This window comes from Choloepus didactylus, chromosome 3 (assembly GCF_015220235.1).
Source record: "Choloepus didactylus isolate mChoDid1 chromosome 3, mChoDid1.pri, whole genome shotgun sequence".
Taxonomy (NCBI): domain Eukaryota; kingdom Metazoa; phylum Chordata; class Mammalia; order Pilosa; family Megalonychidae; genus Choloepus; species Choloepus didactylus.
Genome location: NC_051309.1, coordinates 71,251,137 through 71,271,314, shown reverse-complemented (window position 1 = coordinate 71,271,314; position 20,178 = coordinate 71,251,137). Strand labels below are relative to the sequence as shown.

Here is a 20,178-nt window from a genome sequence, read left to right as displayed (position 1 = left end):
AAGAAAATTTAAGACCAATATCATACTGTAAATTGTGCAGTTCACATTTACTTTCCTGGTACCTCTGTTGTTTAACCAGTTTTCTGTACATCACTGTCACTCCAAAATCATTTTTCCTGTTGGTAGCATCAGTGTTGTAAGCCATGAGCAGTAGGTCAAATGATACATGTTAACTTGGACTCTGGCAAGCCTCTTAGAGAACCCATTAATGTGAACAGATAATTGGCTAAACATTTGATTCTTCAGTATGTGTTATTTTATTTGAAATGCTAAATCTGATTTCCATAGTATATAAGACTAAAAGGTTTTGTGAAGAGTGTCCTTAGAAATAGATGAAAACTAGAAATTAAAAAAATCATCACTAGTTGAGTCTTGATTTTCTTTTCTTCTAGCAGTCTAAGGGACAGTAAAAATATATATCATTTTTATTTTTAAAAGAAGCTTATTTTATTTTCCATTCCCAGAGAGGGAGAAATTGACTAAGATAAAAATTTATTTTTTTAGGTCTTTATTGATTAAAACTTCCTGTTTTTTGATATGAACTATTATAGATGTTCATATGTGTGCTTTCATTAAAATGATATAAAGTATATTCACTGTAAATTCAGTGAGAAGAGCAAATGGTTCTTTTATTTCTAAGGCTATCATGCATTCTAAAATAATTAATATTTTATAGCTGCAGGAATTTGTCCCTCTCTGCTTTTCTTCTGCCCTCTATTCATCTCATTAATAGGTGCTTTGATAAATTAAAAAGAAGATTCACATCAGTATTATTTCAATCTGGCATCCTTTATACTCTGTATTTACTTTCCTTTTATTCCATTTACAAATAGCTTAAATTACTTTGTCAGCGAGCTGGAATGTTTCATTCTTTTGTAAAAGTATCATATTAAAACATCCACTTGGGAAAATATTTGGGTTAGGGGTGAATTTGTATAAAGAATACTCTGTATACTGAGATGTAGAAAGAAGTAGACAGGATAGGTTTAAAAGAAATAGCTATTAATAAGCAATTAATTTTTGTTCACTGTATCCTCCTGTCTCCCTTTGTGCCTATTTCAAGTTTAATGCTAAAATTAATTGTACTTAAATTGAATCCAGGAAGATCAAAGCTCTATGACTTAGAACTTTAGAAGCTAGAAATTATAAAAAGACTTTTGTATAAGAAACCTTTTTCCCCCTTTCATTTTGTTTGCTTTTGGACAGTAACTAGTATATTCCAGGAAGCCATTCATCCATCCCCAAAGATGATCTGATAGCTTGCTTGTATTGACCTAAGTCTCCAGATCCCTTTAGATGTAAATTTAGAACCATGTTATCAATATATAAACAAAATCAACAAATGTTAATTGCATTTTGGGATTAAAATCTGCAACCGTTTTGTAATTGATTTTTTTTTCTGTAGGTAACAGTTATTTCCATCATTTCTTGTCTATAGTTCTCTAAGCCAGAAAGCCAGGCTAAAGTTAATGACAGTTTTTCTTATTGTTTTGTTTATTTTGTACTGTGGTATACTGTTGGTGATTGAAATACCAGATGTAAAAATTAATGATTTGATTTTGTATGTACCACTGAGTAATTTTTTTGTATTAAAAATAAATTAAGAAATTGACAATATCTTTATTAATCATGTTCCATAGTTGACTCCAAAAATTCTGATTCTGGTACTCATTTTGTCAGTAATATTGCTTTAGTGTTCCCTAATTTTCAAATGTTGCGGTCAGGTAGATACAACCATCACTGGGTGGTAGAGGAATATTACTACGAAGTGCTTTTGACCTAGAAATTCTGTTAAAACAGCTGGGGGAAAATGGTAGTGACCATGAAAAACTTAAAGGTCAGGTAAATCCCAGACTACTAGTTGGGGTTAGAGTTCAAAGCAATTATGTTACCTGTAAGCTTCTCATAAATTTTACCAAAGGTAGAACTTGAAAGTAGATGTGTATCTTTGTTTTCATTCTTTATTATTATGATACTTCCTGGTGATGCCAGTGACAAGCCATAAAAAAATGACTGTTTAGAGTCCACTATTTTATAATTAGTACAAATGAAGACAGGGAAAAAAAAAATTATTCTCTTGAGATCTTGAGGAAAAATCTCTTAACCTAATATTTCTTTCAACTACAGTGAATATAATCATAAACTTGTCATGATTGCAAATACCAGATCTTTTAGTATACAAGCCCCATGTATGGGTTTGACTAATTACTTTTCACAGATTCAAAAACAAATCGAAAAGTTCTTATAGCCTAAGTAATCAGTAGGTAGTGTTCATTTTTATCTTGCCATCCCTAGGCATCTTCTTTTTAATTTAGATAATATATTCAAACGAATACATAAAGCATAAATATGGCAATTTAAGGAATAATTTTCAAGTAACTACCAAATACCCTCAAGTCAAGAATAGAACATTTGACAGCAGCCCAGCAGCTCCCTATGTGTCCCTTCTGAATCACAACCAGCTCCCACATATAGTCCTGCCTTTTGTGATAATTTTCCTTATTTTTAGATTATGGTTTTACCATCTATTCTGGTTTGGTAATGCTGCCAGAATGCAAAATACCAGAATTCGACTGGCTTTTATAAAGGAGGTTGATTTTGTACAAATTTATAGTCCTAAGGCCATACGTGTCCAAAACTAAGGCATCAACAAGAAGATACTTTCACTGAAGAACGGCCGATGGCGTCTGGAACACCTGTCAGCTGGGAAGGCACGTGGCTGGCATCTGCTCTTCCTTTTAGTTCAGGGTTGTGTTTCAAAATGGCATTCTCCAAAATGTTTCTGGGTTTCTCTTAGCTCCTCTGGGACAAACTCTGGGCTTCATCTTAGCTTAGCACCTCCAAACGTCCTTCTGTCCATATCTCCATCCATCTCTAAGCATCAGCAAGCATCTCGGTCTCTCCAGAAGTCTCGCTCAGCTGCTCTGAGCTCCTTCTGTCTGTGAGCTCTCTTACAGGACTCCAGTGAGTTACTTAAGACCCATCCTGAATGGGCCAGGCCTACGCCTCCGTGGAAATATCTAATCAAAATGTTTCACCTACAGTTGGGTAAGTCACATCTCCATGGAAACAACCAAATCCAAATATCCTGCAAGATTGGATTAAAACATGGCTTTTGGAGCAATATAATATATCCAAACTGGCACACCATCTATGTTTACTTTTGCCTGTTTTTGAAACTTCAGAATTACACTTTATGTATTCTTTTGTGGTCCTCTTCTTTCATTCAGTATTAAGTTTTGTGATTCATTCATGTTGTTGCCTGTAGCTGTATTTCATTTATCATTACTGAATAATTTACCCTTGCATTACACCACAATTTATTCACTCTATTGACTTGTGGATAATTGTTAATTTTTTAGTTTGGGCCAGTTACAGTTCCACAATTATTATTGTAAGTATCTCCTAGCACAAATCTGTAAGAGTTTCTATACAGTATATATCTAGGAGTGGAATTGTTGGGTCGTGGGGTATTTATATCTTAAATTTTATTAGATAATACAGTTTTTTCCTAAGCAACAGTGACTTTTCTCTACCTCTTGATCAACACTAGTGTTATCAAATTTTTAAATTTAACCAATCTGGTGGCTGTGCAGTTGTATCACATTGAATTTTACTTTGGCATTTCCCAAGGTACTAGTGAGGTTGAGCACCTTTTCATAAAATTAATTGACCATTTGGATTTTCTTTTTTGTATAGTGGCTTGGCAAGTCTTCTGCCCAATTTTCTGTTAGCTTGGCAATCTTTTTCCCTCATTGATTTGTAAAAGATCTTGAGATGGCCTGTCTTTTGATGGTTATATACTTACAAATATCTTCTACTCTGTGTATTGCCTTTCCCTCTTTTTATGCTGTTGTTTGATGAAAAGAAATTTGTTAATGTTTATGTAGTGAGACATACCAATATTTTGTTTTAGGCTTTTTTGTGACTTGTTTTTAAAAACTCTTCCCTCCCCCAGATCATAAAGATAATTTCCTATGTTGTCTTCTAAAAGCTTTAGTTTTGCCTTTCACATTAGGTTTTTGAATTCATGAGGAATTAATTTGTGTATGGTGGGAGTCGGTTCTTTCTCCACTTTGCAGTACTATCACAGTCATATATTATGTCCATATATGCATAGGTCTTCTCTGTCCCTTTGCCAGTAGCATACTGTCTTTATCACTGTACCTAATTCTCTGTTTTGCAGAGCAGATCCTCCCAGTTTATTGTTCTATGAGAATGTCTTGATAATTTTTAGCTCTTTGTAATTTCAGTTATCAAATTTCTAATTGCAAATATGCAATTATGTTACTTGCAGTTTCCAGATCTCTTGCCAAATTGTCCCTCTTTTATGTACTTGAACATGAAAAGCATATAGTCTGTGTCCAATAATTCAAGGATCTGAAACCCTCCTGTGAGTCCTGTTTTTATTCTTTTGTTCTGCTAGTCCTCGTACTTATTGTCTTGTTCTTGTATGTCTGGGTATCTTTAATTGTGTGCCAATGTTGTAATTTGAAAATTTGCTTGTAGAAATAATTTGATGCTCAGGGATGATATTTTCATCCTTCATTGGGTTTTGCATTTGCTTCTGACAAGCACCTGGGCAGGAATATTTGATCCACTTTCAAAGACAAAGATTTCGGGTAGTGTAGATTGTGCTAGTACTCTTACTTCCTGTTCACCTGTATTGCTAGGCTACAACCCTGCAGGGTTCCAAAGGGCAGGGTAGGGTTACTACAACCCTTATCCCTTGGCCAGCACCCGGACTCTATATTTTGACTCCTGAACCCCTTAGTTCTGCTCAGCTTCAGTGGCTCCTTGCAAGTAATGCAAATTCTCTGAGGTCACAAGTGACCCCAGATGAGGGTTCACCTTTTTTGAATTTCCATCTTCTCACAAATAGTAATTCTTCACTCACTTATCAGTTCTCTAATGCCTTCCCATGCTTTTAAATATATAATTTGTCCCTCTTAAAGTTTCTAAGTGATAATCCAGGTTGCCTAGCCCACATTTTTTAACTGTTGTTTGTGTATAAAATATAATCAATTTCTCTGTAATCTTTTTATATCTGGAAACTGCTAAACTCTCTAATGATTCTCATAATTTATTTGCAGATTCTTCTGGATTTTTTACATAATCTTAAACTTCAAATAGGGACAGTTTAATTAATGTCTTTTCTAAGATCCAGATTTTAGTTTTATTGAGCCTCTCTGTTGTACATTTTCTTCCTATTCCATTAATTTCTCCTGATCAATATTATTGACATTTTTTTATTTGTGGGGAGGTTGATTTTACTGTTCTTGTCTCTAGCTTCTTGAGATGGATGCACTCATTCATTTTCAGGCTTGTCTTCTTTTCCATGTATGTAAAAGTTGTAAATACCTCCTTTTTATAACAAACTTATAAATTTGTTTTAGTCAGATTCCACAGATTTTGTGGACTTGATTCTTAAAATTTTTTAATTAAATTTCAGTTAAAATATTTTCTCACTATCAATCAGATTTCTTCTTTGACCTTTGAGTTATTTAGGAGAGTATTTAATTTCAACATGGGGCTTTTCTAGTAATTTTTTTTTATTTTACCTTCAGTTTAATTGCATTTTGGTAAGAAAAAAAAGTGACTTTTCTAAATTCAGACCTTTGAAATCGGTTGAAACTTCCTTTGTAGTCCAGAACATGATTAATTTTTATAAAAGTTCTGTGCATTTGAAAAGTATATTTTGTAGTGATTAGGAGTAGTATTCCACTCACATCTTTTAGATCATTTGTTAATTGTTATGTAAATCTGTGTCCTAACTGATCTTCTATCAGTTACTTAGAGAGCTGTGTTGAAATCATCCACTATGGTTGTGATTTACCTCTTTCTCCTTATTTAGCAGTTTCTGCTTGATATATTTTGAAGCTAAGTTATTACGTGCATGTGAATTTTAACTTGTTATATTGTCCTAGGGATTTGAAGCTTTATCACTATGATGTGTATTTCTGTAATACTTTGTCCCTTAACATCTCTCTTCTGTGCAGCTATACCAACTTTGGGTTGATATTTTGTTGGAATAACTATCCTCCATCTTTCAGTCTTTCTGTATTCTTGTGTTTTAGACACGTGTCTAGTAAACAGCATAGAGTATGGATTTTTTAATCCAATCTGACAATCTTTGTCTCTTAACTGGAGCACTCAGTCCCTTTACATTAGTGTAATTATATTTGGATTTATTTCTGCCCACCTTATTTTGTGTTTATATTTGTCCAGCCTGTTTATGATTTTTTTTCTGTTTTCCTACCTTTATAATTTTTTATTTATTTTATTCCATTTGTGTCAGTTATTAATTGTCTCTCAACTCCATACTCGCCCTTCTATATTATGGGACTTTGGGACTGGGACTTTTCAAACTGCATTTCTCCTTTGCCATTTGGCTTCTTTTAAGGTTCCACAAATAGAGGACACTAAAAGGAGACTGGTAGGTTTGAGGTGGAAAAAGAGACTTATCCCCCTCCCATTTGTTCCTGATCGTGTCATCATCACTTAAGCACAACTGTCCTCCCTGCAGCTGTGGTTGGTTCCCAAGATCCAGCTTTGTCTGGCACTACTGGCTTTTTTCTGGCACTCTGCAGAGCATCTCTTCTAGGATTCTAGGTTCTAATAATCCTGCCCTCTTCCCTTTATTCCCACAGCCAATAGCATCGGCAACTGCTTCCTGCACTTGCTGTTTCCATGATACTTGTGACCCTTTCTGACATTTTCAGTTCTCCCAACACCTGTTTAAACCAATTCCTTATGGTAATTATCCCTTAAATAAATGGTATGGTTTCTGCTTTCTTTAGCTACACACATTTTTTTTCCTCTACTAGTTTAGCGGTTTCTTTTAAGTATTACCCTGTATTAAAACATGTCTACTCAGATTATGTAAAATGAAAGTTTAACCATTACTTTTACCTTTTGTCAGATTTTATTTTCCAAAAATGACCACAGCAGTATTTCTCGTTCCACATGCTTTTCTAAAAGCTTACCACACACCCATCAAAAGACAGAATATTTCCTCTTCGCTTGAATCTGAGTGGGACTTCATGATTGCCTCAACTAATAGAATTCCACCTGTGCTTGCTTAATCTCTCTTCCTTGCACTTTTCTTCTTGCTGTCTTTGGAACCCAGACACCTTGCTGTAAGGAAGCCCAAACTTGCCCACATGGAAAGATACATGAACAGGCACACATGAAGAGGAACAGACCTCAGGCCTTTGGCCAATATCAGGTGCTAGAAATGTGAGTTAATGAACTTTCATGATTCCAGGCCCCTGGCATTAGGGAGCAGAGACAAGCCATCTTGGCTGTGTCCAGCTGAATTCTTGACCCACAGAATCCATGAATGTGGTAAATGGTTGTTTTTTAGCAATTAAGTTTTGGAGTTTATTATGCAGCTATAATAACTGGGAAGTATTCTATTGTCATCTATTTCTACCACATATTTTAATTGTTATGTACTTTAATATCTTTTAATTCCATAAAGAATTCTAACTCGACTAGTTTGCTAGAGCTGCCATTATGCAAAATACCAGAAATGAATTGGCTTTTATAAAAGGGATTTATTAGGTTACAAATTTACAATTCTAAGGCCCTAAGAGTATCCGCACTAAGGCATCAACAAGAGGATACCTTCACTGAAGAATGGCTGATGGCATCCAGAACACCTCTTTCATCTATGAAGGCACATGCCTGGTGTCTGCTGGTCCTTTGTTCCTGGGTTGTGTTTAAAAAATGGCTTTCTCCAAAATGCCTCTGGGCTCCTCTCTCTCAACTCCTGTGCGTCCTTGCGTCTTTCTCCCAGGGCATTTCTCGCTTAGCTTCTCTGGGACAAACTTTGGGCTTCATCTCTTAAATTAACATCTCCGATCGTCCTTCTGTCTGCATCTCCACGCATCTCCGAGCACCTCTCAGTATCTCTGTCTGTTCCCAAGCATGTGGGGCGTTTTGTCGTCTCTTCTGTCTGTGTGAGTCTCTTTAAAGTACTCAGGTGATCTAATTAAGACCCACCCTGAATGGGCAGGGTCCACACCTCCATGGAAAGAATTCAATCAGAGCTTCCACCCTGATCATCAGACTAATGAATCTGCCCCTACAAGATTGCATTAAAGAATATGGCTTTTGTGGGAGGCATTAGTTTCAAACCAGCACACCTTTATTTTCTTTCAGCACATTGGAGATAGTTTTCCACTCCCTTATAATTTCCACTGTTGCTATTGAGTCAGCTGTCAGGCAAAATGTTGCTCCTTTAAAGGAAATCTATCTCATTTTTCTTTGCTTTGGTTTTATGCAGTTGAATTATTACATGTCTGGATATAGATTTCTTTTTACAAATCAGATTTTTGGACTTCTTAAATCTGGATTTGTATCTTTCATTGGTTCTGAAATTCTCATATGTTATTCTTCCCATTTCTTCCCTGGGGATTCTCTTATACATATGTAACAGATCTTTTTATTCTGTCTTCCATATCTCACACCCTCTCTTCTGTATTCTCCATGTGTTTTTGTATTCTCCATGTGTTTTTGTCTTCTTGTGTTTTATTCTGTATAATTTCTCTGACCCACATTCCAGTTTATTAAACTTCTCTTCACAGTTTCTAATCACTGTTAAATCCATGCATTGAGTATTGCTCAGTCCTAGAAGTTATGTTTGTTTCTCATTTTTAAAACTGCTAGATTCTTTTTATGGTCTTACTCCTGCAGATATTTTCTATTCTATTATTTTTTAAACTATCAGGGTGTTCTGTGGTTTGTGTCTCCTAATTTCAATATCTGAGGTTTTTATGGGTCTGTTTCTGTTTCCCAGCTAAATGTGTTAGTGGTCTCCCTATTACATCCTCCCCTTGATTAGGCCCTGAGTTTTGATTTTTACCTCCATTGTTCATTCTTTCTCACCTTACTGTAGTCAACCACATTGCCTCATGCTGTCTTCAGAAATCAGTTTGTTGTGTGTGTGTTTTTTCAAGCTTTCTATATGAAGGACAGTGTTTTATTATAGAATGCAAGAATTCTCTCCAGCCTTCTGAGATATTAAGAAGCTTAGAGCTCTTTAAATCTCTTGTGTCTTGGCTATATTTGGACCAACCCAGTTGTAAGGCTCTTGAGAATAAGGGATATTTATATATAAAAGCTTTTTGATTTTATAACTCTTATATCAAGTAACACAATAGTGAATACATAAGTATTTAATAAATACTTAGATTAATGCTCAGTTTTATGTCCTGCCTCCCTGAATGTGATCCCTTATTAATTGACACTGCTTCTCCATTTAAAAGAAAGTTTTAATCAATTTTGCACATATTTCTAAACAATTTGATATCACAGTACATCTTAAAGAAGTGGTTCTCAAATGTTGTGTATAGCATTTACCTGGAATGTGTGCTGAAAGGGCATATTTTTGGAACCAAACCCCCAAAATTCTAATTCACTAATTCTGAGAAAGGATCATGACTATGCATATTTTCAGGCATCCCAGGTAACTCATGTAATGAATTTTGATAACCATTTTAAGATACACTGTTAAAGAATTGAGAACTCAAGTGTAATAGTTAACCTCAGGGGTCAACTTGACTAGGTATTGTATACAGTGTGGTCAAACAATGGCCTGCTTGTTACTGTGAGGATACTTCTCAAGATGGATTTACATTGATAATCAGTTGGTTACATCTACAGTCAACAAAAAAGAGTGCCCTCAGAAGTGTGGGTAGTGTCATCTAATCATTGGAGGTCTTGAAAGCCAGAATTGAGGATTTCAGAGATCAGAAGAATTTCTGTCTTGACTACAACATTGGCTCTTGCCAGGATTTCCAGCCAGCAAGCTTCCTCTGAAGAATTCAGACTAAGGACTGCAACATCAGAGTTTCTAGCTTACAGCCTACAAAGTTCAGACTTGTCAGACCCACGGTGTATAAGTCAATTCCTTATAATGAATCTTTATATATATTATAAAACATACATAAAATGTGTATATATGTATCATGTTCTGATTCTATGGAGAATCCTGAGATTAATCCCTTTGTTCCCATGGTCCTGTTAGCTACCACAAGAAGTTTTTTGTTTGTTTTTTTTTAAACTCTGCATCTTCCATCTCCTTTAATACCCGATGGGCTCATCTGACAGTGTAAAAAATACTGAGTAGAGAAAGTGAATTAATTTGGACAAATAGTTTCTATCTCTTGGCCTCAGTGTTTTCACAGAATAATAGAATGTTAGAGCTAAGAGGTCTTTAGGAATCTATTCTAACTCCTTCATTTTACAGATGAGGAAACCAAACATCAAAGTAATTAGGACCAAGAGGAAAATATAGATCATATCTTTTGATTCTTAATGGATTGTATAACCAATTCCCAAATTGGATAACCATAAAAATCAATTTGGAAGCCTGTCTTTAAAAAAAAAAAAAAAAAAATTGCATGAAAAAGTATCCCAGAGATTTTGACTCAATAAATCTAGTCTGGGACAGAGAAACAAGTCTTTTATTTAAAGAACTATGAATAATTATAATCAGGCACAAACTATACCTGTGAGATGTAGTGATTGTATTATTTGTCCTTTACCAACTTTGTAGAATAATGTTACCAGCAGGTATGGGTTGATTTTGAGCTAGCAAAAAGATAACATCAGGGAAAAACAAAAGATATCGGAGGGTGACAAAGTTCATTTATTTTCAGCAACAAAAATACGGCATTGAGTATTTGGAAAAGGGCTTCTCCTAGTGTATTTCATGCCTTTGGCTTCTATATGGATGATTAGAATGACTCTTCTATTTGATAAATTGGTCAAATAAGATTTCAACAAAACCTAGTGAGATTTTTTTTGGAATTGGTAGAATTTAGGAGAATTAGAGGATCTGCTATGGAAGTTTTGTAAAGGAAATACATTTAATTGCATCCCAGAAAAATAAAAACCCCATTTAGAAAGAAATACATGTTTTCAATTTATATCTACCAGTTATTCTACACAGCCATATCCTATGGTTTCCCAGTAAGTTGGTTTTATCTGATAAGATACTAACCTTGTGTGCTACAGTGTTTAATTCTGGTGCCCAGGTGAGTTACTTTTGGTAGTTAAGATCAGAAGAAAGGAAGTAACTGTCTTTGAAAGAGAGATCTTCCTTTTGAAAATATCAATTACCAGATACATAAAGGTAGTTTTTTTCATTTTACTTCATGTGATGTGTGGATTTTTCTTCAGCCTCTCTCTTCTTCCTTCTGTATTGGGTTCTTGGCCTAGAAATTTTGGATACAAAAGCATAATTAAATAAAGAATCAGTTTTGAGGAACGAGGAGGTTCTTCTCAATATGAATTAGTTTTTCCACTTGTGTTTGGAGCATAGGAGGTGTTTGATAAATATTAATTAAATGTTGAATATTGAAATGCTTTTTAATTTTACCTTTGACTTCTAACTTGGTTCTTAATAACTTTTTCTCTAGGAAGCATTTATTTATTCTTGGGTAGATTCATATCAGTTCCCCACTCTGCATATTTTAAGGTGGTGTTGAGTTTAAAATGTTAATTTCTGAAGCAGGGAAAGATGAGGAAGTATCTTTGACCACTGTGGTTCCATTGTTATCCTTGCCTTCTCTTATCAAAGAGAAAGCTGAATGCTGACATGGATTTACAAGTATCAAAGAACATTTCGTTTTCTTTTAGACAATATTTCACTGTAAACACCTCAACTTTCTCCAGGTCTCCATTTTTAATCTTTAGGTACTTTACAACTCCCATTTCCACTTTACTCTTCCATCATCTTTCCAGGTTTTGAAAGAAAATATACTCTGCAGAAGACATTCTGATTATTAGAAGACTTTCTACGTGTGACATTTATTCACGTCAATCCTAATTCTTATCTGAGAACAAAGAAATCTGAAATGAGGGAAGCTGAACAATTTCTTCTTCATCACAATGCAAATTGGACCTCTTCAGAAACAGAAAAATAGTAAACAGTTTCTAAAAGCATTGACATTTCACGTGAACTGTCTGTTTTTAGGTTAATTTTTTTTTCCCCTCTCCTGGCCCTGCCCTGATGGTGGCCCCAGTTAAGGAGCAGTGGCAATGGCAGCAAGGTCACCTAGAAAATGAAGAGAAAATCCATCGTTTCTGGTCAAAGGAACCAGAGAAAGGGACATTGTGGTCTCACAAAGAAAGGAGGAAAGAGGATTGTGGGAATATATTGGTGTGGGTAACTCCAGGAATCAGTACCTTCACCAGAACAGCTATTAAACTGTGAAACTATTAAATTTCAGGAACTGTGTGAAGCAACTATTTTGAAACTCCAGAGTCAGGTAGAACACTGCAGCATCTATGGAAGAGCAGGAGGAAGAGACTAATAATCATATGTACTGATGAACTGCACTCTCCAGGCCATGGCTACTTTCACCTATCCCCCAGTATTGCAGCTGGAGGTACTCACCCTGGCCCCTGGTGCAGCTTGCTGATGCCAAGCTAGGATATTAAGACCTAGTTCCCCAAGATCCAGGTTTGTGCAGTCAGATTGCTGATCACTGCTTTTGATCAGCTACTTCAGATCACTGGGGGCCCAGCTCCATAGTTCCAAGCAAGAGGCAGAGGAGTCTTCAAAGACAGTAGTACCCTTCCTCAAAACTACAAAAAACAATTAAGGGCTGCACTTTCTGGGCAAGTGCCAAATCAAGAAAACACAGCTTTAAAGACCCATAGAAGAAACTCTTAGAACCCTCGCTGGCTGGTCTTATCCCCTCCCCAGGGCAGTGTGGAGCCAGCCGGCACTACCTTTGTGGATCCCTACCCTTGTTCCTTCTGGAAAAGTCTTCTCCTGCTTGCCCTCTGCCCCCGTCAATTTGAGCTCCAGCCAAAAGCAGCTTAGGCAGCTAAGGTTGAGTAAGAAACAATTGAGTAAGGTGGCCTGGGAAAAAGGCTTACCTGCTTTAAGTCCTGTTGTGGAGCACTTGGGAGAGGGAGAAGGTCCGTTTCCTAGAGAGTAGAGGGGCATTCAAATTCCTGTAAGCAGGGAAACTCCTAAGGCCACTATGAAGCACAAGTCCAAGACAAGACTCAGGCCCAAAAAGGCAGGGAGGCACTTGGCAGGTGAACTCACTGCCCTTCCCATTACATGGGACATGACTCCCAGGATTGTAAATCTTCCTAGCAATGTGGGACAGACTCCCAGGGATGATCTGGACCCGGCATCATGGGACTGAGAAAATCTTGACCAGAAGGGGGAAGTGAAATGAAACAAAGTTTCAGTGGCTGAGAGATTTCAAATGAAGTCAAGAGGTCACTCTGGAGGGCATTCTTACGCGCTGTATAGATAACTCTTTTTAGTTTTTAGTGTATCGGAATAGCTAGAAGGAAATACCTGAAACTGTCAAACTGCAACCCAGTAGCCTTGATTCTTGAAGATGACTGCACAACTATGTAGCTTACATGGTGTGACCATGTGATTGTGAAAACCTTGTGGCTCACGCTTCCTTTATCCAGTGTATGGACAGAAGAGTAGAAAAATGGGGTAAAATCTAAATGAAACAGGGTGGGATGAGGGGGATGTAATGTGTTGGGTGTTCTTCTTTTGTTTTTATTCTCATTTTTCTTTTTGGAATAAGGAAAATACAAAAATTGGGGTGATGAATGCACAGCTATATGATGGTACTGTGAACAACTGATTGTACACCATGGATGATTGTATGGTATGTGAATAGATCTCAGTAAAACTGAATTAAAAAAAAAAAAAGGCAGGAGGACCTTGCATTTTGAATTTGCCTTTGGCTGACCTTAACAGGAGGGCTGAACTCTGAAGAAAAGCACCAGCCAATTCAAAGCCAGTTTGAAAAGATGTTTTTTGCAGTGATTGGTTTGGTTTTCTTATTCTTGACACTCAAAAAATCTCAACACTACCTGTATGCAAACTCAAAAAACAGATATCTCAGGGATTAAATCGCTATTAACATTTTAAAATATTAAAACATAAGAGTGTTCAACAAAAGATTACAAGACAAAGAAATAGGAAATGATGGCCAGTCCAAAGGAAGAGGATAAAAATCCAGAAAACTAACAAAGACCAAAGACATTTAAAAAGTGATCTTCAATATGCTCAAGTATATGAAGGAAAATACAGGGAAAGAAGTAAAGGATGTCAGGAAAAAATGAACAGTATGAGAATCTCAATAATGAGATAGACATTTTAAAAGGGAGGAGTATGAAAGTCTTTCTCTCCAGGAACAGGGAGGGGTGGGGGGCATAGTTGAGTGCTGAGTGTGGCTTCTCACCAAAGAGTTTTTACTGCTAGGTTCTGACTCTGAGTCACAGTTCTAGCTTGCACAGAAAAGGAGTCCCCATGGTCACTGTTTCACCAATGCTTGGTGGAGGTTGAAAAAAATCCACTCCCTACTCAGGGCTGCAGCGAAAGGTTTCCCAAAGACTGTGATCTGCTGGGCAGACCAGGAAAGCACAGCTTCAAGGAGGTGGAAAAAAAAAACAAAAACTGTTTGGCATCTTCCTTTGAAAATGGTCTGCACCCCCTTTGTGTTACCTGGTCCTGTTGTAATCAGTTAAACAGAGGCAATTCTAAAGCTCTAGAATAAGTTGAGCCAAGTGTCAAAGAGGAAACTTAACAAAACCAATCAACATTAATATTCTAAGCAAGAGAGAAAATGACTAACAGTAAACACATCAAGATATCAGATGCTTAGACATCAGCAAAAAAGTTGCAAACGATAGTAAGAAACAGGAAGATATGGCCCAAAGAAGCAAATTAACAAGTTGGAGAAGACACAGAATGTTGAACAACTATTTGAAGATTTTCAAACAAATCTCCTAAATCAATTCAAGGAGATGAAGGAAAATATGGCTAAATAGATAAATGATACCAAGAAGACGGTGGACATCTAAGATGGCAGCATAGAGGAGTGGAAGCTAGTTTGTCCCCCTGGAACAACTAATAAAAAACCAGGAACAACTAGTAAATAATTTCGAATAACTGCAGGGGGACAAACATGAACATCCACTCATCATACACCAATCTGAATTGGGAGGAATGACCGAGATCACAGCATAAAATCTGGAAGTAAAAACTGCAGATCCAAGCTGGGAGTCCCCTCCCTCCATGGCCCAAGCTGCAAAGCCTCATGGTGCTAGAGAGCAGCTCTCTCCGAGCAAGTGAATACAGCTCAGCTGAGCTCCAACTAGGGTGTTAATTAACAAACATGGACTGCCCAATACAAGCTACGAATCCCCAACAAGCAGACAGAGGCTTTGGGTGATGACGGACCTTGGAGATCCAGAGGGTGGCTGCAGACGCCCTAAAGGGGGCTTTCCCTGTTTCAGCTCAGTGGAGAAAGCCTCAGTCATTTTCAGTTCCCAGCACTCTAACCCAGACAAAGGTGGAGACAGCACAGGGAGAGAGCGTCCATTGAAATGCTAATGGCCTCTCCCTAGGGCATCTATCTTCTCTAAGAGGAAAGAGGTGGGGCCTAGCTCTACTACCCACCTTCCATTTCAGAACCAGACCCCAGAGCCTGGGGGAAAACAGCCAGGGGCCACACCTCCTTACACCAGTCTGGAGTTACAGGCTGACAGGTGCCACCTGCTGGGCAGAAAAGCACAGTGACCAGAGGCATCAGAGGGTGTACCAATTTTCTAAGACACACCCTCAGGGAAACTGGATACTGAATATTTCTTCCTCTGGGACCGGAGCCTGTTTTGGTCTGGGAAAACCTGATTGGGGTAACCAAGGAAACCATGGCTAGACAACAAAAAACTACAACCTACACTAAGAAAAACAAAGCTATGGCCCAGTCAAAGGAATAAACTTACACTATAACTGAGATACAGGAATTTAAACAACTAATACTAAAGTCAATTCAAGGAGTTTAGAGCAGATATGGCAAAAGAGAGAAACGTATAATGAAAACACTAGGCATACATAAGGTAGAAATTGAAAGTTCAAAAAACCAACTGGCAGAATCTATGGAAATGAAAGGCACAACACAAGAGATGAAATACACAATGGAAACATACAACAGATCTCAAGAGGCAGAAGAAAAGACTCAGGAACTGCACAATAAGGCACCTGAAAAACACAAAAAAGAACAGATAGAAAAAAGAATGGAAAAATACCAGCAATGTCTCCAGGAACTTAAGGACAAAACAAAAAGCAGGAATGTACGTGTCGTTGGTGTCCCAGAAGAAGAAGAGAAGGGAAAAGGGGCAGAAACAATAATAGAGGAAATAATCAATGAAAATTTCCCATCTCTTATGAAAGACATAAAATTACAGATCCAAGAAGTGCAATGTACCCAAAACAGAATAGATCTGAATAGGCCTATGCCAACACACTTAATAATCAGATTATCAAATGTCAAAGATGAAGAGAATCCTGAAAGCAGCAAGAGAAAAGAGATCCATCACATACAAAGGAAGCTTGATAAGACTACATGTGGATTTCTCAGTAGAAACCATGGAGGCAAGAAGGAAGTGGGGTGATATATTTAAGATACTGAAAGAGAAAAACCACCAACCAAGAATCCTATATCCGGCAAAACTGTCCTTCAGATATGAGGGAGAGCTTAAAATATTCTCTGACAAATAGACAATGACCGAGTTTGTGAACAAGAAACCTGGTCTACAGGAAACACTAAAGGAAGCCCTGCAAACAGAAAGGAAAAGACAGGAGTGAGAGGTTTGGAAAACAGTTTTGGGAGATAGTAGCACAGCAATGTAAGTACACTGAACAAAGATGACTGTGAATATGGTTGAAAGAGGAAGGCTTGGATCATGTGGGACACCAGAACAAAAGACGAAGGATAAAGACTGGGACTGTGTAACTCAGGGAAACCTAGGGTGCTCAATGATTGTAATAAAAGGTACAAATATGTTTTTACATGAGGTAGAACAAATGAATGTCAACATTGCAAGGTGTTAAAAATAGGGTAGGATTGGGGGGAAAATACAATCAATGCAAACTAGAGGCTAGAATTAACAGAAACATTGTATTATGCTTCCTTTAATGTAACAAAAGCAATATACCAAAGCTAAATGCATGGGGGGTGGGGGGTGGAATAGGGGAAGGGTATGGGACTGCTGGCATTGATGATGTTGTCTGACTATTCTACTTTAGGTTAATGCTATCTTTCCTTTTGTCACCTTCTAGCTATCAAGTTTTTTTGTTTGTTTGTTTTTCTCTCTTTCTCTTGCCTTTTTCTTTTGCCTCTCTGCCTTCTTTGACTCTTCCTCCATCTTTGTGGAAGAAATGTCCTTATATAGAAAGTGGCAATGGTGCTCAATACATAAATACGTGACTATACGGGGAACCGACGATTGTTTACTTAGGACAGAATGTATAGTGTTTGAACAAAACCATCTTAAAAGAAATGGGTTGATGAAGAAATCTTGAGGGCACTATATTGAGTGAAATAAGACAGCCACATAAAGGCAAATATTGCAGGGTCTCACTGATATGAACTAATTATAATATGTAAACTCATAGACATGAAATATAAGTTACCAGGATATAGAATGAGGCTAAAGAATGGGGAGCGGTTGCTTATTATGAGCAGAATGTGCAACTAGGGTGAACTTAAATATTTCGAAATGGACAGGGGTGATAGTAGCATGTTGTGAGAATAATTAACAGTGCAGAAAGGTGTGTGAATGTGGTGGAAAGGGTAAGCTCAGAGTCACGTATGTCAACAGAAGGAAAGTTGGAGGTTAAAGGATGGGAGTGTATAAAACAGTGAATCTTGTGGACAATGTCCATGATTAACTATACAAATATTAGAAATCTCTCTCATGAACTAGAACAAATGTATGACACTATAAATAGATGTTAATAATAGGCATACAGGAAAAAAAATATACCTATTGCAAACTATATACTATAGTTAGTAGTATTTTAACATTCTTTCATCAAGAGTAACAAATGTACTATACCATAAGTATGAATCAATAATGGAGGGGGTTGCTTACAGGTATGGGAGGATTTGAGTTTCCTTTTTTTGTCTTTATTTCTTTTCTGGAGTAATGAAAATGTTCTAAAAATTGAAAAAAAATAATTGTGATGGATGCATAGCTGTATGATTGTACCATGGGCAATTAATTGTACACTTTGGATCTTTGGATAGTTGTATGGTATGTGAACAATCTCAATAAAAAATTATATACATTAATAAAAAGAAGACACAGGGTGAGCATAAAGAAGAATTTGAAAGCATGCAAAGAAAAATGATTCATGGAATGAAAGGCACAATAGATAAGATTAAAAATACACTAGAGGCATGCAACAGTAGATTTGAACAGGCAGAAGAAAGGATCAATGAACTAGAACACAGGACATCTGAAATCTTACAGACAGAATAACAGAGAGAGAAAAGAATGGAAAAATTTGAGCAAGGTCTTGGAATTGAATGGCAGCATGAAGTGCACAAGCATACATATCATGGGTAAAGGAGAAGAGAAGGATAAAGGAGCAGAAAATATTTGAGGAAATAATGGCCAAAAATTTACCAGCTCTTCTGAAAGATAATAAATATACATGTCCAAGAAGTGCAACAAACTCCAAACAGAATAAATCCAAATAGACCTACTCCAAGACACTAATCAGAATGCCAAATACCAAAGATAAAGAGGAAATTCTGAAAGCAGCAAGAGAAAAGTAATCCATCACATACAAGAGACACTCAATATTAAGTTCCAATTTCTCATCAGAAACCATGGAGGCAAGAAGGCAGTGGTATGTTATATTTAAGGTATCAAAAAAGAAAAACTGTCAGTCAAGAATTCCTTATCTAGCAAAACTCTTCTTCAAAAATGAGGGAGATTTTAAAATATTCACAGATAAACAGAAACAGAGAGTTCATTAATAAGAGACATCCCTATAAGAAATAATTTGGAAGTTCTGCAGGCTGAATGGAAAAAATAGGAAAGAAGCTTGGAAGAGAGTGTAGAAATGAAGATTATCAGTAAGAGTAACTAAAAGCGTAAAAAGACAAAATGTACAGCTACTGTGGAATACTGCTGGACAGTTCCTCAGGAACGAAAGTGTAGAATTGCCATATGACCCACAATCCTGCTGCTAGATATATACTCAGAAGAACAGAAAGAAGGGATGTGAACAGACATTTGTACATGAAAATTCATAGTGGCATTATTCACAACTGCCAAAAAGATGGAAACAACCCAACTGCCCATTAATGAATGGTTAACGAAAATGTGGTATATACATACAATGGAATATTATTCAGCTGTAAGAAGAAATGAATATCTGATACATGTGATGATGTGGATGAACCTTGAGGATATTATGTTAGGTGAAATAAATCAGACACAAAAGAACAAATATTGTATGATCTCAATAATATGAACTAATTATAATGAGCAAACTCATGGAGTTAATATTCAGAATATAGGCTATCAGGAGATAGAAGGAGGAAGAGAATGGGGAGCTGATGCTTAATGTGTGCAGAATTTTTAATAAGGTTTTTTGTAAATGTTTGATAATGGACAGAGGTAATGGAGCACATTATTGTGAGTGCAATTAACAGTGCTAAATTGTGCATGTGATTGTAGTTGAAAGGGGAAGTTTAGGGTCATGTATGTCACTAAAAGGAAAGTATAGCATAGTGAATGCTGTTGTGGACAATGAATGTGGTTCCATTACAAATAAAGGAATGTCCTTCCATGAACTAGAACAAATATATGTCACCATTAGAAGGTGTTTCTAATGGAGTGTTATATGGGAAAAAATACATGTAATGCAAAATGTGGACTATAGCTAACAGTAATATTTTAATATTCTTTCATCAATTGTAACAAAAGTGCCATACTAATGCTGAGTGTCAATAATAGGGGAGTATGGGGGAGGAGGTTTTTTTTTTTTTTGGAGCAATGAAAGTGTTCTAAAAATTGATAGTGGTGATGAGTGCACAACTCTGATTATATTGAGAGCCATTGATTGTACATTGATTAGGTTAAAATAATTTAAGAGACTTGTGGGACACTATTAAGCATACCAAGATATACAGTATGAGAATCTCAGAGGGAGAAGAAGAGGAGGAGCAGAAGGAATATGCAAAGAAATTATGACTGGGAAACTTCCCAAACTTGGCAAAAAAAAAAAAAAAAAAAGAATATGCACATACAAGAAACTCATCAAACACCAAACAGGATATACTTTAAGAGAAATATGCACAGACATGTAGTAGTCAAACT

General features: G+C 36.6%; 1 protein-coding gene across 2 annotated transcripts in view; it reads right to left on the bottom strand.

Moving 5' to 3' along the window:
- Positions 1 to 10,636: 10,636 nt before the first annotated feature.
- STAP1 (signal transducing adaptor family member 1) overlaps positions 10,637 to 20,178 on the bottom strand; it is a 53,920-nt gene continuing 44,378 nt past the window's right edge. The window contains exons 9-10 of one of the 2 annotated variants that reach the window (XM_037829900.1): positions 12,898 to 12,948; positions 10,637 to 11,225 (exon numbers count right to left, since the gene is read on the bottom strand). In XM_037829900.1, coding sequence (XP_037685828.1) covers positions 11,164 to 11,225; positions 12,898 to 12,948 — 113 coding nt within the window. In that variant the 3' untranslated portion in view covers positions 10,637 to 11,163. The remainder of the gene's footprint in view (positions 11,226 to 12,897; positions 12,949 to 20,178) is intronic. The other variant, XM_037829901.1, reaches the window with a different exon arrangement.